The following is a 25,357-nucleotide window of genomic DNA, read 5'->3' on the forward strand; positions in this document are numbered from 1 at the left end:
TGTTCATCAAGGTAGGGGCTTAGGAATAATTCATTTTGAACTACAATCCCTGAAGACTAGATTTGTCCTTTTTCAAGGCTATTTGTCTTCATCTTGAATATTATTTGCTGAATATCATGAAAGAAAAACATAACGTTAGCTGCAATGTGTACTTGTAGGTTGACTTTTGACGTAGGACACTGACAGAAGAGAAAATTATGGGGTAATAGAAAAGCCAGCTCTTCGAGATGTTAATCAGAATCAGTCTTCCTATTAAATGTTTTCTCCCTCAGGTCTTGACAAGGTGATGGCTTTTGGAGAATGGAGGTTCTCAATATCATGTGTGCACTGTACCAGATGCCATGGCTTCTGTCAGTCAATTGTGAGTTTGCCTTGCTTTCTGCAAACTGTAATAGATTATTATTGTCTACTTCAGAGAAACGCGCTGAATGGACCTTTCTGTTCCTAAGCGTATGTCATCTTCCCGAGATAATTAGATGGTACATATCCTTTCTGACCTTTGGCTTCTGCTAGCCACCATTCTTTATTGCCACTCAGGTCAGAAAAACGAAGTATCCTAACCTTCTGGTACTCCTCAAGACTGAGTTCCTGATCATTTCTTGCTTGAAATGCATAAACAGCGTAGAAGGTCTGAAAAAGGAAAGCCACAAAAAAAAGAAAACAAAACTTGAATTCAGAAATGTAGCCACATTTTATCCTGTCATTGTGTGTTAGCGTGAAATCTGGATATATAAATGTGTGAGAACGTATCTGAGCCACTATGTAACTGCATGGTCTGTAATTGCTGTGCAGAGTACAAAGAACAGGGCCAAAACAAAAAGTAAAACTGAAGGATCTGAGGAATTCTGCATGGGAAGGAACAGAACAAGCTCTGAGGTATCAACAAAAGAGAGCGCTATGTCAGTAAGGTTTTCAGCTCATACCAAGTGTTTGTTGCTGTCACACCAAGCAGCCTTGGACAAGCCCAAGAATTTCCAGCAAGGTTTCCATGTAGAGAATCTCCTCTCCTAAAACTCCCACACTTAAATGTGGCAGCTGCTAGAACGGATCCCTCAAGCCATCTTCTCAGCTGCCAGAGATCCTATCTGCAGCGATCTGATCTGGAGAGGGTAAAAACGGGGTACTTCTGTGCCTTGCTGATCAGCTTTGCCCCAGCTGTCTTGTCAAAGTTAAGTGGGAAAATCCCCAAACTGATTGCAAAGGGAGAACTCTGGGACATTGTACGTGTGGTGAAGTGATGCAAAGGTGTGTCTTTTGTGAGACAGGACTGTGATTCACAGTTTATCTGTGTATCTTTTCCTACCTTGTAGCTATTGAAGAAAGCCAGAGAAGACAGGATATCAAATTCCTACATCATACTGAGAGACTAGTGCAAGGCTTTTCCAGGAAATTATTTAAATTGTTTAAATAATTATTTAAATTATAATCAGTATAATTCTGTATTTGAAATAAGAAAAACAAGAAGACAGGCACAACAGGTATTATACTTACTTGCTGATCATCCATATCTGGAAAAGCACCAGTCCCTGTGCCATTAGTTGTTGGATTTTCACAGAAGTGAAGAGATGAGCTGCTGTCACTTTTCTTGTGTCCTGGACTTGTGCTGCTGTCAGAGGAGGGCCGTGAAGAGACAAAGAGGCTGATATTATCAAAATCATCATCCCAGAAGTTGTTCTCTGTTACATCCTTCTGCACTTTGGCTGGATTGTAAGGCCTCAGAAAGGAGGAATACACATACCCCTTAAGGTCTACATATCAGAATAGAAAGAGAAAAAATAAGCAGCAAAATACAGTTAAATGATTTCAAAACCAACTGTTTTATGCAGCTGTCAGTATGACAGAGGCAAACAGATGGGGCCGAAAATGAAAAGAAATCAATAGCCCAAAGGGAAGCTGTTATTGGGATGTTTGTGCAAAGAACTTACTTCCTGTGTCAACAAGCCATCTGCTCGTACTTCCGAAGGGGTCCTTTTGCTCCACGACAGCCACCAATTCTCCTTCATGCAAATCAATATCGAATTCCTGCGTGGCATTGCACTTGCGCTTAGCTTGATACAGCAGTTCCGTGCTGTACGTAGACAGCAGCTTGGACCTGTCGGCTTCTGTTTGGCGTGGGGATTCGAGCTGAAAAGAAAAAAAAAATTATTCACTAGGAATAATGCTGAAGCCATTTCTAGAACAGCACAGATGCATAAAGGGAACTAGTGTACACTGCATGTGGCAGCTGACTACTTTCTTACACACAGATCAAGGAGTTAGTTACACAGCTATAGGTAACCAAATCTCCTTTGCATATGCAGCCAGGGCCTGCCCAACTGTTGTATTAATAGCTGACCAATAAAGGGCAGATTTCAAAGAAAGAAATACAGGAATATAATGAATTATCTCTTAGCCAGTACTCCACAAGAGCCTGTGTTCTGCATGTGAACTGTAACAGCTTTAATTGTTTTTACTAACGATGATCTTTGATTTCCTATGTAAAATTACAAAAAGCATAATAAAATTAGCAGAGGTATGCTAGGGTCATTTAACAACTTGCACGACAAGGCACTAGGCAAAAACTCCGTAGAACCCGAATGGTACAAAATTATTTTGCTATATAAGGGCAAGGTGCTATTAACTGCTGGAAGCATATTCGGTCAGTTTGGTTAGAGGGCAGAGATGGAGATGCTGCACATCAATGTGACTCCAGCATACCACAATCACAAGAATATGTGTGCCTTACTGATGCTAAAATGAATTCTCCCACTTCCTTGGCTTCTCCTGTAAATCTGCAGCTGAGATGCCTGAAAGCTCTGTAAATACCTGAGAAGGTTGAGAACCACAGGCATGCAGATTTCCTGCTGGACTTTATGTGTCTTCTGCTGTGGGGATGTATGTGTGGGCATACATGTGTAAACACAAATATAAACAGAACTGCAGCTAAGAATCAGGAAAAGTTCTGAATTCAAAGAATAAGATTCACTGCAAGAGTGTTTAACAAGAGAAATGATCCAGTTTTGCATATGCAGCCTTGGACTTACCGTGTGCTTAAAGACCTGAGGATAATCAGAGGTGATTTCAAGCAGATTTTCAAAATAACATGAAGACAGCATCAAAAATCTTGTGAAGCTACTGGTCAATAGAACAGCTTCGTTCCAATAACCCAATTCAGATTCCCAATGAAGGGAGCAAGCCCTCTAAGTGGCATAAATATGGATTTGTCTCTAAAGTGATCAAAAGCGGATGATTCATATACGATTCAGATGTATGATACTCACTGGAGAAGGGACAGGTTTCTTTTTTTCAAAGCTCAGTTTTCTTTCAATAAAGGTTGCGCTGCTGTTTTCTTTTACAAAATTCAGCTTGTGAACCTCCTCCATCAACTGATTCTGCACTTCACAGATGCTTGAGGAAGACAGCTGCAAACACAAAGGTGGGTTAGATCTCATGAACAAAATGGTAAGGAGATTTGAGACAGCAGATTTGGTTTAATGGGCTGAACACTAGGAATCACAAAACCTGACAAGTTACTGCAATTTCCTGCAGATCCTATAGTGTACTAGGCAGAAAGAAAAGAAAGATCTGTGCTTAAAAAAGTTTCAAATGATTACTATTAGAGTTACAGGACATAGAGATTTAAGTTAACCATTAAAAAATATTCTAAACAGCAACAAAAATGTAAATGAACAGCCTTGCATTTACAGTACTGAGCCACCTGCTTTCAGATGCAAATGCTCATCTCAGCAGTTATCACAGAGTGGCCAATGTGCTGTAAGGCTTGGAGTAGCTTACCCCACAGCTGTGCATTTGTGCAACTGTGTGCTGCTACCAGATTAAAGATAGAGGGGTAAACTGAAGCTCTGTGGCACTGGGTAAGTGCTTTTGGTCTATGCCTAACCCCAAATGTATTTGCTGATGTAAACAGAAAAGAAAAAAAGGTAATTTTGTAGGAAAAGCACCATAGAAAGCAACGCTTGATGCAATAGTGTGTATTCCAAAGCATGAAATGGCCAAATTACAGGAATCCAATTTTTTCATGCAGGAAAAGCCTTCATTTTCCAATCAAACAGTGCAGCTCTATCTTTTGATCCTGACCTCGCTTTCTCAATTTTTCAGCTGCCCCTGACTATAAAGTGCTTTGTTCATCCCTGGGTGGAAAGGGATACTCCAGAAGGGCCTCAGGACAACGTGTTTCACATGTAGAGGCTTATCCAGATACAGTTACTAGGCTGCAGTTCAGGTGAGTGGGTTTGGAGGTGGGGAGGCATTGTCACAGGTGTGTTTATAAGAGGGCTCAAGTCTTCCAGGGAAAAATACAACAAAACAAACATTGTGTAATTTTCACACAAATTGAGAATAATTTCACAATCTTAAGGTAATGCTCACACTGCACAGAAAGAGTCACGTGGGCTGGAGGAACTAACGCACTTCTGTGTAGCTCAGATAGGCATCCTTGCCTTGCTGTGGCTTTGACTCCATGAGTGAAATGATTGTAACTTTCTAAAAATGTCAGCATAGACGAAGCTATTCCTTTCTGCCTATTCCTACTGTGCAGGAGCTTCTGCAGCATATTTGGATTTAAAAGCAACTTGGTTTTCATAGAAATGATTTCATCAGATCTCCTAAGCCACTTCTCTGCAGTCACCAGTGTGAGTTTGCAGATCCAATACTACCAGAAGTGTTCATGAACTTCCTTAGAATTTCTCTTGCCCTGTTTTCTGGGCTGTTCAGGGCAGAGCCCCCTAAAAAAAGCAAGGTTAAATGCTAGAGACCGCCTCCATTTTGCCTTACTGTCATGTTCTCGCCATTACCTTTGCTGCAATAGCTGGAGCAGCTGCATTAGGATCATTCTCAGCAAACAGTCCAGGCTGACAATACTTAAGCTGCAAACTTAAAACTTTGCTGGACTTGCAAAAAAAAAAAAAAAAAAAAAATCCCAACGCGTGACTGCTTAGCAGACCAAGTAAAATTGGTGTAGCATGTAGGTACGTGTCCTACATATCTCTACCCAAATCACGCAGAAAGAGGCATATCCGCAGAGCTATGCCTATTTCTAACGTACTTACTGGAACAGGCACCACCACAGAAGAATTTGATTGAAGTGCTGCAGCCATAATATTCCTGAGGAGGGTGATGAAGCAATACAGGCAGTTCAACACAATCTTTTTGGCTGCTTGGTTGAATACCTGAAGTTCCTCCACTAGCTGTGCATTTAAAGCCTCATAGTCTTTCTTTGCCAGGTCCAGCTCTTCTCCTGTTGACCTCTGAAGGTAGCTGTTGTAGTCCAACAACTTGTCGTAGCGCTTCTGGATGAGCTTCTGTGGGCCTGCAAACAAGGCTTGTAGTGCTGAGAGAGGAATCAAAACAAGCTTGTCCAGTTGAGCCATCTGGAAAGGTAATAAAACAGAACTACAGATTGTTTCATTCAAACAGTTCTTCAGACCCAGTAACAGGTTAAGCCTGACTGCAGCCTAACAAGCAATCTGTTACTGGCTCTTCACAAAGTGTTGCTGTCAGGGCCAGCTTCACGCAGGGTCTAGAATGAGTTAGAGGTTCTTTCATAACATTGCAAAGGAGGGGCAACAGGTTTGCCTCTTAAAGTCTCTGATAATGGAAATGGTCCCTTGGGGCATGCAGCTGGTGATACTGCCCTTTGTGTTACCATGGAGGAAAAAATGAGGCAAGGGTCAGTGTAGGATAACCATGAATACTGAAGTTGGAGAACAGGTGAGTGTGCTTTTTAGTGCCTAGTAGTGTTACACTCCAATAAAACTGAGATTTCCAGCCCATGTAGTCTAGAGACATTGACATCTCGTTAAATGGCAGTCTTTGTTTTGAATGATATCAAAGGTTTATTTTTTTTTCTTTTCCTAGAAATAGCCATAACTCTATTCCTTTTTAAGCAAACACAATCACTTGATTAAGTTGTGCTATGCTTGTTGGTTTTATCTCTAGTAATCAGCAAAACTAGATAACTGGTTAAAAAATCCTTCTTAGATCTTTCCATTAGCCTCTAATTGTCTCAAAGGATTAATATCGCACTAAATAACATTTATTTTTGATAGCCATGTGTTCAAATATAGAACAGGCTTTTCTTGAGTAAACCTCATCATCATGTTAAAACCCTTGGATATTTTTTGTGAAATAATTTGTCGGGTTGATTGTGAGAATAAAAGAGCAACCATCCCTCTTCCCCTCTGTAGCACCCCACGGTTGAGGGCACATCCATTTTAGCACCAGAAATGCTCTCCCAAGGCCAAGTTGATGTGCAGTGGCTAGGTAGTTTCCATTTCATTTCCACTTGAAAAACTAGGCTGTGTATAGTGAAGCAATTTTTGATGTGTTAAGAAAACAATTTTTCCAAACTGCTGGTCCTGATTTCTGGAAATGCAGAGGCTATTGTGGATTTCTGCCCTAAAGTTTTCCCTAAAACATGAGAGGAAGATACTCATTATTGACAAATGCACAAAAGGGTAGAAATGTCATACTCTGAGCCCAGTGCTGATTCAGGAAAACATGCAAATAGCTATTCATTTTTCAACATCAGTACAACAGCTTTTTGTTTGTTAGTTTGTTTTAACTATATAGAAGATAAAGTATGTCTGTTTTAAATCCAAGACAGACAAACAAATAGAAAATAAATAGAAATAAACATGGTTTAAAACAATGTCCACAGTTAAATACTATTAAAATGTTGGTTTCTTTTTGTAAAGTACAAAGACCTTCAGGGCAGTTGGGTTATGAGTCAATAGGAGTTACGAAGTTTAGTTTTGAGAAAAGTTTTCTGTTCTACCTCTTGTGGAATTTCTTCTGCTTTTCTTTGATGGTTCTGTAAAGGGAGGGGTGGGGCAGAGAGGGGGAAGGAACATTTTCCGTTCTGGACACACTCATCTTTGCAATGATAGAGGTGTTCCTCTTCTTTACTTCATGCACTCATCCATTTTAAAGATATTGAAAAAAAAATCTAATTATCGCAACTAATTTTTGAGTTTCTTTTTAAATTCTGGAACTTCAAAGGAATGGAAATACACCATCTCACTTCCCTGTCATTATCTGGGAGGATGTGGTCTGTCAAAAATCCTTTTGGTTTTTGGCAGATGCTGTTTTCATTTTTTTGGAAAGGATTGAATAGCTGCATTTTAGTCAGCACAGACCTAGGAAGGCATAAGAAAACCTCCACCTCTGAATTTTTCCAGCCTGAGCTGTTTGAAGAGACATTTTAGTGGATCTTAGTACAGACAGGCATTAGAGTTCCTTTGGACCCTGAAAGCCAGAGAATATGTGAAAAATCTTACAGTTTATTGGGTGATTTGTTTTCTTTTTTAATGTTTATGGTCTATATCCAGATTGTTCAACTTTTCTCTATATGAAGCATGGTAACTTACTTGAAAAAGTAATAAAACTGAGATTTTCACGGCTCTGTGATTCTAGGAGCTAATAATAATTCATGACTCTAACAAAGATTGCAAAAGTCACTGTGAAACTCTGAATATTGGTAACAAAACTGGTAAAAGCAGAGATCTGCTGCTCTTGTCTGAAGCTCAGAAGAAAGATGCAAATTTAGCACAAAGACTTTAGCTTCAACACAGGAATTTAGCTTAAGAAGTTTTCTTTAGCTCTTTCAGGGAAACACAATGTACTTGAACTGAATTTTATCTGATTTCCTACAGAAACTCAAACAAACAAACAAACAAACAAACAAACAAACACTCATCTATCTTTCCTAACATATTCCTGAAGGTTTTTTTTTGCTCTTTTCTGTCTTGTCTGTCTTGCATACATTTGTTCTCTCACAGGCAGTTATCTGTGTGACATTGGGTGTTGCACAAACTTACAAGGTCTTCACAGAGATTTGCAGTATTGTTTATTTTTTTCGAGTGGTTCTTGACTTCATCTTCTTTGTCTTGCAAGACTTCCTGAAGCCCAGTTATGTTCTGTGCAGCCAGGTGTATGGAATCCTAAATGAGAAGATGGTAGGAAGATGAAAAAACATTACAATTTGTTTTAACGTGCTGCATTCACTCATTCACTGCAATATTATTGATGGAATCAGAAATATTTTCCATCTTGCTTTTTTTTTTTTTTTCCATATTTGCTTTTTTTCTGTGCAGTTTCCAGCCATTGTGGGATTGCTTACTGTAAAAATACGTTTCTGTGTTTTGCCTATTTTCAATGCAAACTATTGAAGAATAAAGTTGTTAATATTCAACTGGAAAAAAACTGTGCTCCAATCTAATGTAAGTCCCACTGGAAGTTAACTACTTCTCGGCAAGACACCAGCTCAAGCACCGTGCACCCTGAAAGGCCTATTTTGGAGGACCAAGTAGGACTACAGTGTGTTTCACTTACAGTGAATTTTAATCTTAATGAAGTGTGCATCCGTTTGGATAAGGAACTGTCAACACCATTACAGGCAACAACTTTTGTCGGCTGAGCTCACAGCCCTTCCCCTGTTTGCTGAGCCAAACAAGGTGTGTTTGCGATAAGCTCTGGCCAGCTGGCTATTGATCTTGCCTACCTCTCAAATAAACTCCAGGTCCAGCTTGGGCACACGTACACCTTGTGGCTTCTACAAAGTTGACAAGTTGCCCACGAGAGGGAAAAAGCTGGTAAGTTACCAGCAAACCCACATCTTCTGAGGGGTAGATTAAAGCAAAAACATTTACAGCACTTGAGAACTCTGTCCATCTAATGCTAGCCCTCAACACCACCTAGCAAGAGAATTAAGGAAGGAGTCCTTATGTCCAAAACACATATTTTAGGACATTTTAATTCATGTGGCTGCAACTCATTTCTGCCACTGTTTATGACAACTAGTTGGTGCTCTACTGCAGGGTTTGTATGTGGTATATATGACAACTTTGCACAGTGATTGAAAGTAGTAACTGTGCTACCAGACAGCACTTTCTTTACTGCACTGTACCCATGGGTCTCCACAGAGCCTGGTTCCTAATTATGTGAGGAAAAAAAAGCAGAAGAATGGGCTTCATAACTTCTTTGCCCAGTAATGCAGCAGAATCAGAGCTGATTTATTTAATAGTGTAATGTAGAAAAGCCTGCTTATAAATAATTTGGTGTTGCCTAACCAGGGGCAGAAATGTCTGCTAAACTGGTTATGGACGTGGTTTGTGGCCACGGATTTCATAAAGGCATGTACCCACCTGTAGATGTTGCGAGGAGGATGAAATGTTCTTCACACACAATTTCACAGTCTTCTCTAAGCTTCGAAACAGCTTTTCTTCCCTATTAAAGGTTTGATCTTTCACCTAAAATAGATGTTTCCACTGTTATTTTGGAGTCTGTCTAATTAAAGAAGTGCCTAGGGCTCCGCTGGAAAAATCCCAAACCTTCCCTGAACTCCTCCCTTTGAAAGCAGAACAGATTGGTCCCTAATTCTCCCAAACTCCAATTTTAATCCAAGAAAAGTGAAAGACACTGGGCAATATGACAGATTTTAATTTTGGCCAAACCGAATGGAAGCAAACAGTTGCACATCTACATGCATCAGTAAAACTCTCAATTCTTTGTATATTGTTGCTCCATTTGGGGGAACAGTGGTGATAATATAATATAGTTTTATGTCATAGCATTATTTCCCTGCATGCTCATTCGGGTGGGTAATGGAGAGATTTCTCCCAGGCAGGCTGTAGGTGGAGCTGTTAGCTCTAGAGCCACGGCAGCTCTTCAGCTTGTAACCTCTGCAGCTGGAAACGAGCTTCTCTACTTTTCTTGTGCAGCCTGAAAATACATTTATTTCTGCCTACCTTTTAGTTAAGGAAATTGAGAAATCTCCGGTCTGTTTTTCAGGAGGGTTGCTGTAAGGGTCACAGCATTTTTCAGAGATGTGAATTGAAGACTTTCTTTACTTAAGCAGAAGAGAGGGCTGAATCTTTAACACATATCTCCTTATTCTAAATTCTCCAATATTTTAAGGTTAATTAAAAAAAAAAAAAAAGGCATCTAAAAAAATCACACCTTCTCTTAATCAAGTTTAATTCCATAGTTTTCTTTGATTATACAGCCTTGTCAGTGTTCTACTCTGCCATGGGATTTGGTGGGAAAACCAGTTAAAATACAAAAATTTCCATTGTGCAAATAAAAAAGCAGAAAAAATAAATGTGGGTAATTTGCGTCAGAGAAAGGGGGAAACCACTGATAAAAAACAAAACAGGAAAAAAACGGCACAAATCTTGTAAAGTCACATCTAGAAAGGCAAGTGACCTTGCCACGATCAGCTATCTCCTGTAGGGAGGTGCACCAGATACCATTTTCAAGGTCAGTTATAATTGATTTTCTTTGAGATTCAGACTGGAGCTCTTCTGAATGTGTTTATCCTGGTAGGTTTTGAATCACAACCTTGAAATTATGAAAGAGCATTTTGGTTTTGGCCACCCAACCCCCATTGGATTTATCCCAGGGTTCTTTGCCTCTGGTAATTTTGATGGTTACAGATCCTTATGCATGTGGAGGCAAAAGCCGTGGCCTTTACTAATCAGGAGTATTGCTCATCTTCCTTGCAGGGCTCAGGACCTGAATGTTAGGTGCAGAGTAAAACGGCCAGAACTTGTTCACAAAACCAACAATAAGGATTGCCAGTTTATCCACAAAGAGCTGATCAGAGGCTGATTTTCACAAAACTACCGGTCGCTTCCTCTCTGCTAAAGATCAGAAGTTTGAGAAACTTAGATAAAAGAGGAAAAGGTAGAGAATACATTATGCTATTTTCTGTTTCAATCACAAAGAGCTTTCCTGTCTTACGTGACACTCAGAAAAGGACTTTATAAATGATGCAGGAAAAAAGCAACACCACAAACTGTATTTCCAAAATGTCTTTAAAAATGCCCAGTGCAAAAGCAGAACTGAAGCTGTCAATGCAAATCTGCAGTTGGATGAGTAAGTACCTGAGGTTCTCCCCCCGTCAGTATTTTCAGATGGCTGGTGACCCTCTTGGATTTCTTGCTAATGGAGTGAATATTCAGTCGGGAAAACTTTTCTTTAAGGGTTTCATCATCATCATTCCTCTTATACTTCAGCACTGCAGAGAGAGAATTTCATGACACTAATAGTCTGTATTCACAGGGCTTTTCACAGGGATAGGGATACAAATATGAAACCATTTGAGACCAGACACTTTGATGTCACTTGCTGTAATCTTGTGTGAAAACGATGAAAACCCTGTTATCAATGCTAGCCTTGAGAAGAGTGAAGTTAAGGCTTCAGCATGGCAAGTCTATAAGAAATAGTGCTATCACAGCGTCTTAATTATTATCAGTGTTTGCAACTGCATAACTGACGATGAACATGGATATGACATGAATTCTTTCATCATTTTCATGTTTCTGGAGTCTGCATCCTTTGTCAGATAGCATAGCTGCTGAGGACAAGTGACATTAAGGCATCTGTTACTTTCTTGAAGCCCAGTGTACTATACAAGTTAATACAAGCTTCCAAAACTGTTGTGGCAATGTAACTGGAGCTGAAACCTCTCTTGTAACTGCCAGCCCAAACCTACAGACAGAAGAATTTACTGTGCCTTTTTCTTACCTAAATCTTTCCTCCTTTTAAGTTCATTGATGTTCACATTAATGCTTTTCATAGCAAAAAGGGCCTCTTGTAGAGCCTTGTGGTCAGGGTGAGAAGCAGGAGTTGAATTCAAGAGTTCACAGAGTAACAAGGGATACTTCATCACCCGTTGTACTGGTTTGATCATCAGGGATCCCATATCCATTAGATTTGGCTTCCCTCTATAATTTATACCAAGAAAAAGTCACATAAGGAGAAACTCCTTGAAGACAAAAAAAAAATCTTATTATTTCTGTCTAGTCATTGAAGCTGCTGCCTTTTATATCCTTCAGTTGAGCTTTCAACTACAGAAAATATCAAAACCAGAGCAATGCTTTGCACTGAGTCATAGAAGTGCAATCACCACTTAAGTCAAAAAATAAGATACATCTGTCAGGGAACATGGGCCGTTGTAAACGAAACCATCCTCTCGCCCCCTCAGTGAGAAATACACACCAGGTCTGAGTTTTCTGTATTTTCAGCAACTTGCCAGACTATTGCTTAGACATGACCTCTGAAACTGGCCCACTCAGTCTGAGGGGCGTGTATGGTACAAGTTGCACACCACAACACCCAAGAAGGGAGACGTAGGTGGAAGAGCAAATAACAGGAAGTTTGAGAAATGCATGTGACTGAAGCCATTACATCCTGCTCTGGGCCTTCAGCCTTCAAATTGCAACATCTCCATGTTGTGAGTAAACGGGATGCCCTTTCACTGCTGCATCCCTTCTCACAACACCTCTCAACCTGCCAGTGCAAGCTCTGCCATCCTTTACCTGCTATTTTTCTGAGCTGGCTTCCAGTAGGTGACATCGCATGATGCCTGAGCCTGCACGGGGCTGGCACAGGGCACTACCAGTGCTGCCATGAAATGCCCCTGCCTCACAGACCCCCACCTTGAAACTGTGAGTGAGCAGTTGGTGACAGCGTGAAGGACAGTAAAGCAGAGCAGGCTTTCCATCTGCATGCCCCAAAAAGGCTGTCTTGGAAGGAAAAAGGTTGTCTGACACTAACTGTGCAAGAGGTAATGCCAGGGGAAGAAGGATTTCCGAATATGGGAAGAGGGAATATTACAGCATAGAAGTATAAAAAACAGGGAACATCCACTTGGTTTTGCAGGCTGACGTCTATTGTTTTGTTCAGCAGAAAGAGTAAAAGAGAAAAAAAAGCTTTCTTTCCCACTTTTATATGTATAAAAAGTAAAACAGCCAGTCCTTACTGCTGACTAATTAACGAACAATTTGAATGCCTTTGAGAAGAGACATCTGCATATTTAAACCATCTCTCTTGCACAGGCATTATCTGTGAAAAGTTCTGCATGAAAAAAATTAACAGTAGATGCCTTTTAGAGCTTCTTGATGTCCCCAAACCTTCTCATCATTTCAATCCCCCTCATTTCCCCTCTATCCTACATTAAATATATAGAGCTATTTTGCCTTCTTTCAGCTTCTGGCAGCAATAAGGAGAAAAAAATCTTAAATTGTTATTGTTTTCTCTGAAAAGCCCCATGAATGCAAATCTATAAAAGCTGCCTCATGAATGGAAAAATCTTCAAGTGTCTTCTTTTTATACAGTTGCACTTTGGACAGCTGCCCAAGTGATAAACAGCCCTCTGTTTGCGTATCTGCATGACACAGTCTAGCAATATGGTTTGAGAGATAGTAGGTTTGTTATAAGATAATGACTCCCTGGGGCACGAAGTGCCACAAAGTTCGACTCGTCTAATTCTCCCCAGCAAGATTATCTGATGATCACCTCTCTCCCTGGATGAGCCCCGTTTCCAGTGTCCCTGTTAGTATGCACCCAGCAGCCAGGCAGGACGTGGCCTTGCCACACGGCTGAAACAGGCTTGTGACATCCATTGTGCAGAAAATTAAGTTGGTAATTCATTTACAATGCTGCTTCAGCCTCTCCCCCATCTTATCGTGAATTTAGCAAGAATTCTGGGTTGTAAGTAGCTGCTCTAATCTCATCGCAAATTATCACCATAGCTCTGCAGTAAATGCAGCTGGCTTCACTGCGGCGAGCTTCGCAGCGTGCCCTGCCTCCCTCCTCACAACAAAGCAAGCACAAACACAGAAAGACTGCCACCACTTTAAAAAATACATGGTGGCGAGCTACACAAAGAGAGGTGATTCAGGATTTCGTTTCACATGCTCTCAGTGTCTCGCAGGTAGGTCCAGTGGTGAACGTGATAACCAGTATGGTCACAGGGCTGAGGACAGTGTCGTGTTTGGCTTGGCAGTTCTGAATTTGTGTGCGTGCATCACAGGCCGCAGCGTGTCTTAAAGACTTGGGCTTTATGATTTACTGTGTGAGAGCTTAGCACAAAACGTGCAGGGCAAATAATGCTCTCTGCTGTAGGGCTTTCACGCAAACCCAGGGAATTCACTGAGGCTGCACAGTTGTTAATCCAAGCAGAATTCAGCCCATCTAGTTGATAGCAAAGGGCAGCATTGTCTGTTATGTATGCAATTGTTTTCTTGACCATGCTTGAATGAAAAGCAATCTGGGAGATGGTTTGGGGTGAGTTACACCGTGCTTTCCAGTTCACCATTAAGCAGATTTTCAGGTGCAGTCCTGCCCCAGGGCTGCTGTGACTCCACAACTTCTACGCTGAATCGCAGGAAGTGGCATTTCTGAGTGCCCTGCCCTTCAGAGGCAAACAGAAATGCCACCACGCCATGCGAGGTAGCCAGCATCGCTCCTTGTGAGGCTTTATAAGAGCCAGTTTCAACTCAGCCAGTGGGTTGTAAGCTATGGTCCACTAGAAACTGTTCAAAGTAGAAAACTGGACGTTAATTTCTGATAAAGTTATTAGAGCAACCAGTCTTGTGTTATTTCGACATGCGTTGCTCTCTCACATGAGCTTATTGTTACTCTGTGGGTATGTTGTGTTCCTCTTAAGAACCCCGCTCCTTTTGAGAAAGGATTACAGAACATCCTTCATCGAAACCAAATGGAGCAAAACTATTTCAAATCATAGAATAAATCTTGAAAACTCCAGTTTAGGATTTCAATACGCAAATCCTTCAAAGTCTATTTTACACTGACTTTACTTGTGATGTCTGACTGACTGTCAAATTCTCTGATGTTACAGGTGTTCCTCTCCTACCTGTATAAAGCATGCCCACTCCTCTTTTCTCCCTTAACATTTTGGTCTAGGTTGCAGTCATTTTCTTTAGTTTGGCTAACCCTTCCTCTGACCTCTCCCTGCAGGTAACTTCAGGAGTTGTTGCATTTCAATGATCCTGGCCTGCTGGATGTCCAAAACTGCAGAAGTGATAAATTCTACCTTAAGCTTTTCAAAGATGTCACGTTAAGCATAGAAGTCCCTTAACCACGAGGTTTCAGAGGCTGGGTGAGTGTTCTGGCAAAGTGTTGCCATCGGCTTGTTCTGTTTTGATGACCCTCCAGCCACTGCCAGAGGGAAGCTCTGGAGAAAGACAGATTTCTTACATATTTAGGGCTACCAAAGGTGCCGTCACCTCAGGAATAGCTTTACCTGTGAGCCTAGTGTGTGTTAAGCAGGTCCACAGGGGCCTAATGCAGAATGATTTAAGGGTGTCTGGATTTTCATGTTTGACATTAAGTTGTTGACAAGCACTCTTGAGGACCTCGGAGCTCTCTAAGACATTTATTAGACAACAAGGTGGTAATAAAGAGCTCTGAATGAGTTGGCAACCAAATTAAGTAGCTTCATCAACCACAAGTTTTGAAAAATAGTACAAAGCTGGTGCAGTAGTAATTAGAAAACCAGACAGGCTTAGAGAAATTAAAACTGAGAGTCTTTATCACACATGTCCTGTAGAAATCTATACATTATACGGAAACAGGTTTGTTTTCTTAAAATTTCTACATGTACAGTTTTAAGCATAAGATAAATAAAAGGTATTTTCAAGATTATTTTACATAAAAAAAAAAGATACAGTACTTACTCTTCCTCGTACATCTTTCTGCAAAAGAAAAGAAACCAAAACATATATTAGCTTCCTCTTAAAAGGATTTATACAGATCACGGGCCAGATTCTCAGATACACTTCAGTGACACAGAGCAGCTGTAACTGGCCAGTTAACTTAGGTTTATGGCTGCTGTGTGTCAGCAGAACTGCACAAAACAGCCAGAGGGTACCAATGAATCTCGCCCTATATCTTTTTGAAAGGACAGCCCCAAATGAAAAAGGATTGTCAGAAACCTGGCTTTAGCTGTAAAGCCCAGTCATCTTCTAAAACTGTTGGAGAAGGAAGTTTGGGTCACTGTGCTAGTAACAGTAACTATCATCAAGTCCTTAAGACAAAAAGCAAAATTAAGCATGTTATTCTTACACTTTAAATACATCCCTGTCTACTTTCTTTAAGTAAAAACATATTTCTAAATGCAAAAGAATACATTTCAGCCTTTTAGGATAGAGAATCAATGACATTATTCTATTTTCTGGGAGGCTACATATCAATCGAAACCTCTTGAGAGTAGAAAAATGTCAATATATATACTGAAAGCAGCAGGGATATACGACTGTAATTTGGAAATATGCGAATATGCACATAGAATACTTTCCTTCTGGTACGACTGAACTTCAAAAAGTTCACCCCAATGCAAGGGAACCAAAATGTCGCTTCATCTCTGCATTAAGCTTTTCTGCTATTGAGCGCTGCCATCACATCATCAGCCACTGCTTTCTGCCTGCCTGCACTCCTATCTCCTCGCCCACCGGTGGCTAACCGAGCATCTGGAAGCTGCCGCTTTCATCGCTTCTGCACCATCAGCTCTTTGAGTGCTCGTGACGTCCCTCTGCCCCTGTAATAGTTGACCAAACTACTTCAGACTGAAAGCAGAGCAGGTAGTTGCCAGCATCCTTTCATTTTTACCAGCTGCATGCATTTCTTTGGCTAAGCTAGCAAACAACATCCCCGTTTTGCATAATCGCTGCTTAAACACGGAATTCTACAGAATTTGGATTTGCACATGTCTCCAAGGCAGACACCTACATTTTGGGATGGAATTTCTCCTCTGCAGTCAACAGGAGGAGTAGGAATCTAAGCATGGCTAATTTAATCTGATTTGTCTGTACAGATGTGCAGAGAGCCACTTTCAAATTACTCCTGATATAGAAGTCGTTTTTTGCATGGCAGATATTACTCAGCTGAGGCACAGAAGCCTCTAGTTTAACTTTTTAAATGTAACAACATTCTTCCCAAGGAAAAAAAATATTTAAGAAGTAAACATTTTTCAAAAATAGCAGTCACCACCCCCCATGTATCTTATGTCTCACACCAGAAAACAGTCTGCAACTTATTTGGTAAAAATGCTGCATAGTTTTCTTCCTAGGACAAGTGCTCTCTAATAAGAAGTAAGAAGGTTTAGGTGACCACAGCTCCACGTCCGAGCGTGCGCTTTCAGGTCCTCGTGTTTGAATTGGCAGCAGTCCCTAGCCACTGGGAGAAAAGCACAACGTAGTATACTTGCAGTTGTGTTTTTTTCATTGGTTCCTGTTTAAAGGCTACTCAGGAAAGAACAAGACAAAACAAGGCTTCATTGTGAGGAAGGTGTTGTCACTTCCTGCTACCAAAGGCTACAGTGGTTCAGCATAAAATATCCTTTCTCTTCACAAATCCCAGCTGTGATGATGGAACAGGAGCTTCTCTTACTGCCTCTGGAATTCAAGTGGCAACTTCCACCCCAGCATCTACATGGACACTATCTTTTATCTTTATTTCCCTCCATATCCTCTTGCCTCAGCAGTAGGGATGAGTGAATGACAGTAACAACTTCTCTTGATTAGCCGGAAAAGAATATTGTAGGAGTCAGCAACTAAAACACCCCCTTAGGGGATGTTACCTGGCCGTCCGTTAGCCTGAAAGCCTGAGTTTATATGAAAATCTATTTCTTTCAGCTTCCAGGGTGGTTAAAGCCTCAGTGCCCTGCACATACACTTTGCTATCTATTTAATAACAGGACATGTTGCACAAAGTAAGCCTTATTTTCAGTATAAACTGTCTTCAAAGGAAACATTTCTCTTTTAATTTTGATAATGGTTTCTTCTGCCACTATTTCCAGATTTCTCTCCAGGATACTTCCCATCTCCTAAGTCTTAAGGCATCTCTGCCGACTGATCATTAGCTGGGGTATAGCTGAAATATCTGTTGCTGATGTACACGCCATTAATTATTTGTGATAGCTTTACATCTCTCCTGGAAGCATGCAGCACGGGCCTTTTCTGGAGCTGGAGAGAGACCTGAGAGACCTATGATCTGAAGGACCATGGTATGCTCCCTCGTGACAGCTCTCTGCAAGATTTTTGGGAAAATGAGGGAGCAAGGGAGCTTGCGGGTGGGAAAAGAAGCGCTCCCCATGGAGAAAGTGAGCTGCTTCTCGTGACAGGGTGCAGGAGGAAGCCACATGGAAGGAAAGAGAGAGGCATTTATTGTGCTTCACCCCGAGGTCTCAGAACATTTCCCTGAGGGGCTGGTGTTGCATGAAGCAAATTCCACTGGTGGGATGACCTGACAGCTTACTTCAGCACTGACCACTATCAAATTTCTCCATCACGAGGCTCCAGATCCCTGGGGCCTTACAGCAGGGGCCCAGAAACACCTGAGTGTGTGAACTGCTGTGAGTGTGTGAAAGCACACGCTGCTTTAACTCGAGCAATAGAAGTGCTGAAAATGGGGGCAGTATGTTTCCTAGGAGCAGGGCAAGGTGTTCCCAGCAGCCCATTATATGATGCAGCATTTCTTCTGCCAGTATGGGGCACTGAAGCTAAGGGAAGAGAAACCTTTCTTGTGCTATTTTTGGCCATCCTAGAGAGAAAGAAATCTAATCATGGCCCCTGGCTTGTCATCTTTTCATGAAAGCAGCATAAGCCAGAGCTCCCAGCAAGCCTCATAAAACTCTGGATTTACAGGGGACCTTTCATCTACATCCATTTAAAATGTTCCCTGCCAGGCAACTGACTATGGACGGAAATCATCATTTGAAAAGATCTTACTTTAAGGACTGTACACAGTGTCTTAAATGCTGCTTTAGTTCTTCATCCTTTTCATAGGATTCCAGCATGGTGTGTGCATCATCGTGGCGATAGCAGTAGATTTTATATGTGTCTTCTAGTGGGCCTTTAATCTGCAAGAACACTTCCCCTGTTAAAGAGAAAAACAAAGCGTGTCAAGCCAGACAACGGCATCTCAGAAGGAGTTTTATTATTCCACCACATTAGCCGTGAGCTAAAAAGGCTGGCTTCCACTTTACTTCCCTTAGAAACGATCTTGCGTGTTTATGTGCATTATTTATTACATGTATTTCTCAGCTGCTCATCTTTGTCAGAGCTGGGCACCATTATATCAGTGTTAATGCACAAAAATTCCCCCTGGAAAAGGGATGAAACCTCTACACCTGCACCCTTTCATACACAACCCCCTGATTCACTGCCCCACCTCAACACCCCTTCAGTGAAAACCAAACAGGAGAGCTTCGCTGTTCAGGGGAGAGCACTGTGGTGGTGTGGGCCAGCAGGAGGAGTGCATGTAACCATGTTAATTTTCCCTTTGACTTTTTTTTTTCAACTGAATATGAACTTAAATGGGTTATAACAGGAATAATGACTCCATCTCCCATTAGCCATTTCACGTTTATCTGTTTTGCAGCATCCTGAAATGGCAGTTGTTATGGCCTAGAGTAGAGATTTTTCTTTACATGACACAGGAACAACCTCCACCGCTCCCCTAATGAAATAAAACCACTGTGGATTGCAGCCATTTCTATATAGCCCTTAGGTTTATATACAACTGAAAGGGGAAAACATTTACATTTCCAGTCCTCTACGACACCATTTTGCCCCCCAAACAGTTGGGAATTTTAGAGGCACTGAAGTAGTCCTGCACTCGTTTCCCATTTAATTCTGGTGCGTAATTCTCTCAGCCTAAAGCCCCCCTGCCCGTTTCCGTGTACCTAAGAAATATTATCCGAATGGAGAAGGCACGCTTCATCTTTTCTGCTGAGATATTCATTTGGCTCCTACACTTCTGTAGCAGCACCCTGATCAGCATCCTTGGCAATACACATTGTAAACAACAGTGATGGTGAACACTACTGTCTGGGGCATTTATGGAGAAATAGCATCTACATGGCAACCAGTCCGATGTTTTATAAACATTCCTGTTGAGTTATAGCGATGATTATTAAAGTTAAAAGCCGAACACCGTGTTAATTGGGAGCTCTCCGTTCATTCACAGCGAGCACAAAGCTGTCAGGCATCCTGCATGTTTCATCCTGACCGGAGTGGGCTGTTTCATAATACATTGCATTGAACTGCTCTGTCGTAAAGTGAAAAATGATTCAGTTACCACAGTAACACAGCTCTGGGTTTTTTCCCCTAGCAGTGAAGGTTAACTGGGCTGTCTAATGCATGTTGGTTTCAAGGTGCGAACAAGGGAACAACAATGACTGAGTTAAGACCACAGAAGTTCATTTTAGTTACTGTAAGGCCACCGTCAGAAAAGCAGCAGCATCCTCTACTTGGATCTTCTTCAGGTGCTGTCATCCCTATTTTCTCTGTCTCGTGTTAAATGCTGATGCTGATGGCTGGCAAGACACGTTGCCTCCTGACATTCCCGTGAACTCTCTATAGCGGCCTTTACTAGCCGGCAGTGTGAGGGGAAACCTTAACAAGCTCTCTCCTGATTCTGCACCCTCGGTGCCTGCTTTACAGAGATGCTGAGCTCTCACACTTTTCACTAACTTTAAGCAGAGCCCCAAGTGCTTAGCACAGCCTGTAGTAATGCTAAGCTCTCAAGAGAGGTCATGTTTTCTGTAGCAAAAATGCAAACTAGAGACTTACAGTTCCCTTCAGCATATATTAGAGCCTGGAAATGATCATTCTGTCTTCCAAAACAGACATGACCAAGATCTGTTCATTGACGTACTGCGCCATAATGACAGGTATTTTCGTTGATGCTAAATGATGAGAAAAAAATGATGTACTGATTTCATGGATGGGATCTTTTAAAAGCAGCTAAGGTTCCTAAGCTTAAAGCTCTTCTTGGTTTTGAGTTGTATGGATTGAATCAGTTGATCTTTGAGCGTATCACTGTGGAAGCTTGATTTAGGGGCCAGAAACACATATTTGGGCACAGGTTTGAAAATACTGAGTCTTTTGTGCATTCTGACAGATCCAAATCTGTCATCAAAAGACATAAATATAAGCAACTGCATTGTTTTAGTTTCAAACCAGTGAAACAGCAGTTCTCTTCAACCTCACTGTGACTGGGTTGCCTTCCAAAGGAGGATGTTTTGATGGAGGATCTTTAAATACCATAAATACGATAGAACATAATGGGTGTGCTAAAGAGATTCTCATCCTGTTTTTTCCACAGACTGGCTTTAACAACTTTTACACTGATTATGAGGATCCTCAAGACACAATTATCATCTGTTCTGCTTCTAAAGGATGGCAAACTTACTGACTTATTGCTTATAGTGATGCAATTATCCTCCCTGCTTTTCTCTCAGCCTTTGGAAGAAGTGCTTTCACCTTACATTCCATCTTTTTCCCTGCCATAATTAAGTCAGTCCTCTGATCCAAAATCCCATATATTTTCACGTTTCTTTGTCTGATTCTGGAGAAGTACACCCTAAGAGATAGATGAAATTGTTTGTCTTTACTTCTGGATATGGCAGAGAACTAAAAGGATGATTCTCCTTGCTGTGAGAAAGCCACTTCCTGCTAGAATAGAACATTGCTTATTAAGGCTATGACTCATCATGATGCACTTTTATTGAAATCCTGCCAAACAACACAGTCTCATCAAACTACGTTAAGCTGTTGCCTTGGCAAACCAGATTGAGACATACTAGGATTAATACTTTTCCCAAGCCTCGTATGCTTTAATACCACGTTTCCCAGTCAAATGTCAAGCAATAAGTTTTTACCCCATTAGTTGTGAGAAGACGGGTTCTTTCTGTAACACGTTACCTGTGGTGTGTGGTCAGTTTAGGGAAAAGAGAACCTCTGAATCATAGCTGAAAGTTTTTTAAGCTAAACTGGCTGACTTTGCACTGAAACTAATTAAGATCTCTCACCTGATCCCGTAAGCTGGATCACCTACTGCCTCTGCACTGAATAAGCAGTTACAGAAGAGCTGATGAATGGAAACTTCTTATTTTTTTCCAGCTGTGCCAGAAGGTCAAGCGAATAGATCACAGCAATAACAGTCGTGACCTGAGCTGCAGGACACATGATTGCTGTGATATATCCAAGGACAATCCATTTGCTAAAAATACCTGTGATCCCTACAAGCATTCCTACACAGATTCCCACAAGCTCTGTATCAATTACAGCTTTCTTTCTTTCACTGACCATGTCCCTGTTAATTGCACTTAATCACCTCTTACGTGAATTATATTGCCAGTAAATATGCTTACAATGTGTGGGGTTTTTTATGTTTTTATTATTCCAATCAATTTTAATGCTTTTCTCAAGTGGTACCAGTATGAGCATGCAATATAAGAGTCGGTCTGAGCATGAGCAGTTAGGTAGGTAACACTAAGCTAGATGAAAATTAGGTTATCAATATATAGCATAACTCAGTGTTGTATTTACTCCTGCTAAACTCACTCTCTCCAGCCTTTCTTCCCGTCAACATCTGGAAGGATGGAATGAGGGCACCATGACCAGGCCTGTTACGAGCCCAGCAGAGCCACTGGACAGGCTTCACATTTCCTTTTGCCTGCATTACCGTGGACAACTTGTAGCAAGTTAGCCTCTGGGAGCAGTACTAGTTAGGTCTGATGAGGGTAGAGGACAGGAGAGTGTTATGTTTATTCTTTCACGTGGCTTTGTAGAACTCAAGAGGACAGTAAACATACCGATTACTTGCATGGGTGGTTCCACATCTGCCGTGGCTTCTTCCAACAGTGACAGCAGTTTGGCTGATATTTGATGGACTGATTCAATGTTGCTAAACAAGCCATCCACGTCAAAGTGAACAATCTAATGGAATACAAATATTAAGCAGCTACTAAGGAAGGATAAAGAAGGACATTGTATTTTACAGACCTTCTCTTGCTAAGCCCTGTGTGTTCAACACTCCAGGAAGCATCGCTTCTGTAAAACCTCATATAAACATCCTCCTTGTGACTTCAAGGATACATATACAGTTTTCGGATTAGTATAATTGGGTTGACGCAGTTAACAAAGGGCATTTTATCAAGTGTTTTTAACCTTATTTTGAACTATTCGTTCCTAATCTGAAAGTGTTTACCTAGGAAGGAAATAAACATTATCATCTGAATAGAGGAAAGATCTTTAGCAGCCTTTAAAATGTTTGTTTATTTTCCCATTGAGAAGAAGAATAGTGGTTTTGATTCCCTGATTTCTAGTTGCTCGCAGAGGCTGCTACATAAACTGGGACCTTGATGCTTTGGTGCTAGCTGTCAGGTACAAAGACTTCCAAGTGGTGGCACCATTTTCATTTAGTGGTCCTATATATCTGAAGAGTGAAATCAAGATCGTATCATTTGCACTAGAACAAACACATTTACAGTTTTGGGTATTCAAATAATCAAAAATTATTCAGATAACCAAAAATACTTTCTACAGCATCTGGGAGCACACCACTGACTTCAGTGAACTGGTTCAGATTACATCAGCAAAATATTTGGCTCCATGTTCCTATTCCTTTTAGAATAACTACAGAATTTTAGATATATATATATTTTTTTCAATGAAACATAAAGAATTTTCAGGGCACATACTTTCATATAGCAGTTATTTACGCCCTCACACACCAGGGCAAGAGTTAATATTCAGGAACAATTAGAGACAGAGAGTGGTAATATGCTAACACTGAGAACAAAGGCAAGACTGACTTTGACATCCACATTGACGCTCTCTGAATGTCTCTCCATTAGAAATGGAATTGCTTACTTCCACAGCAGCTCACCAGATGCTGGGAGGATCAAATTGAGTGCTATTGTAACAGAATCAGCAATATACTCTCAGTACTAACATAGTTAATTTTTTTTTTATAATTGTTAGGGGATAAAGCATTTTTTATCCATTTGGAAATATGAAACAGATTCATTGCTAGGTCAATTTTCTAAATGTTATCCTTCTCTAAATGCATTACAAACTTTCAAATATGGTAGTTTATCCGAGAAGTAGCCTTAAAACCATATAACATTCTTGAAAGCCTTTCAAAAATGCAGAGGTTATTAAATTAAAACAGTTATAATTTCTAAATTACTTTTCCTGTATACATCTATCACAGGACTTCTGACCTCTGCTGCAGCGCAATGCCTGCATTGCCTTTGGAACTATGCTGTGCCTGGACACGTGGTAACACGCTGACAAGGGACAGAATCGAAATGTATGTTTCCAGTTGGCTAGCAAGAGGAATACAGCATGCTTGTTAAAAATCTCGGTGAGTTTGAGCAGAGAGTGCTCTTGCTGGGTGTTGGCCAGGCCGAGGAGGGAGCCGAGTGGAGACCACTTGTAAGCAGATGAATGATTGGGAGGAGGAAGTCAAGAACTCCAAGGAGTTACACCAGCTGATGGCAGCTCTTCCAAAGATGGGTTGGAACAAACTCTGACAGTTTTAGGAAACAAAGAGATGGTCCTGCAGGAGCTTAAGCAGCACAAGTTTCAGTTGGCCACACAGTTTCCCAAAGAAGCAGCGTCAGCGCTATTTAAAGACACTTTGGCCCCTGCACCTGTATTATGTGACCAATTTTGTAAGGACCCATACATACAAAACACAGGGTTAAGGTCTGTTTAAAACTACTTCTATGATATATTAGCAGTGCATATCATTTGTGCAGCCTCTGTGAATGCTATGTTGCAGGCCCCACGAATTTAAATCTTTCTCTGGACAAGCTCTTCTATTCCCAGCTTGAGACAGCACAATTTTTCTAAAAATTGAAATATTGTTGAAGAAAAGGTGCTCTTTGAAGTCTCAGCTGAAAAGGAAAATGGGTACTAGTGGCCTAATAAGATCTTTTTGCCTGAAAGATAGTTTATGAGCCTTCCTGCTTAAATTTAGCTTTTCTGCGTAGAATGCAAATTTCTAAAGTGCTTGCTGGGCTGTCATGCATGGTGTTTCTCCACCACAGCTGTCAGAAAGGCTGGCTGAAGTCATTTTTAAGACAGAATTTAACCTTGATGGGAAGGTTCAAGCCATTCCAGGCTGTTACCGTGGAAAATACTTGTTGTCTTTTACTGCTTTTAGAGGTGCCAGTAAAGGTCTGCCAGGGCATGTACCAGGGGTTATGTGCACAGCAGTACGGAGAGGTGGAAGCTGCCATCCCAGCCCAAGCCTGGGAGCAGGGATATAGCATCTAAGCTGCCCTCTGGGCAAGCACCCTGATTCAGGCTTTATGCACATGCAGTGCCAAGTGCCAAAAGTGTATCTGACTTCCCACTCTGCTCACTGGAGTCCTGGCACGTCCCCTTTCCAGAAAGCCAGCTCTGGAGCTGCTCCTGGCACCGTGCCTCTCTTCAGGCTGACATTTGTGCTTGCCTTGAGATGATCTGCAAACAGACCGTGGGTGAATTTGGACCTTGACGTCACCCCCCCCCCCAATCCTCCGCCCCCGGTGCTTACCTGCTTGTTTCTCAGAGGCTGAATCACTTCCTTGATGCAGAGATCCAGGTCGCTGATATAGTCCCTCTCTGTCTGCATGAGCTCGGCGATGATTTTTACTCTCTTGGCCATCATACGTCTGGTAGCTTCCTCATCCTCCTGGGGCAAAGCGGCCGGGGATGAGGACCCTGACTGTGGGGCCATCTTTTCTGTTTCAAAGAGCACAGGGGGAGATTGG

At 41.3% G+C, this 25,357-nt stretch overlaps 1 protein-coding gene across 1 annotated transcript in view; it reads right to left on the minus strand.

Annotated features, from left to right (window-relative positions):
- Window positions 1–444: 444 nt before the first annotated feature.
- The window catches only part of ARHGEF38 (Rho guanine nucleotide exchange factor 38), a gene marked incomplete at both ends in the record, with an annotated part of 33,549 nt that continues 8,636 nt past the window's right edge, over window positions 445–25,357 (minus strand). The window contains 13 exons of the mRNA XM_084286247.1: window positions 445–630; window positions 1,492–1,748; window positions 1,926–2,124; window positions 3,261–3,401; window positions 5,049–5,369; window positions 7,818–7,940; window positions 9,144–9,248; window positions 10,884–11,017; window positions 11,527–11,726; window positions 15,483–15,500; window positions 18,534–18,681; window positions 22,406–22,529; window positions 25,141–25,328. Coding sequence (XP_084142373.1) covers window positions 445–630; window positions 1,492–1,748; window positions 1,926–2,124; window positions 3,261–3,401; window positions 5,049–5,369; window positions 7,818–7,940; window positions 9,144–9,248; window positions 10,884–11,017; window positions 11,527–11,726; window positions 15,483–15,500; window positions 18,534–18,681; window positions 22,406–22,529; window positions 25,141–25,328 — 2,144 coding nt within the window. The remainder of the gene's footprint in view (window positions 631–1,491; window positions 1,749–1,925; window positions 2,125–3,260; window positions 3,402–5,048; window positions 5,370–7,817; window positions 7,941–9,143; window positions 9,249–10,883; window positions 11,018–11,526; window positions 11,727–15,482; window positions 15,501–18,533; window positions 18,682–22,405; window positions 22,530–25,140; window positions 25,329–25,357) is intronic.

This window comes from Netta rufina, assembly GCF_964035555.1.
Source record: "Netta rufina genome assembly, chromosome: 4".
NCBI lineage: Eukaryota > Metazoa > Chordata > Aves > Anseriformes > Anatidae > Netta > Netta rufina.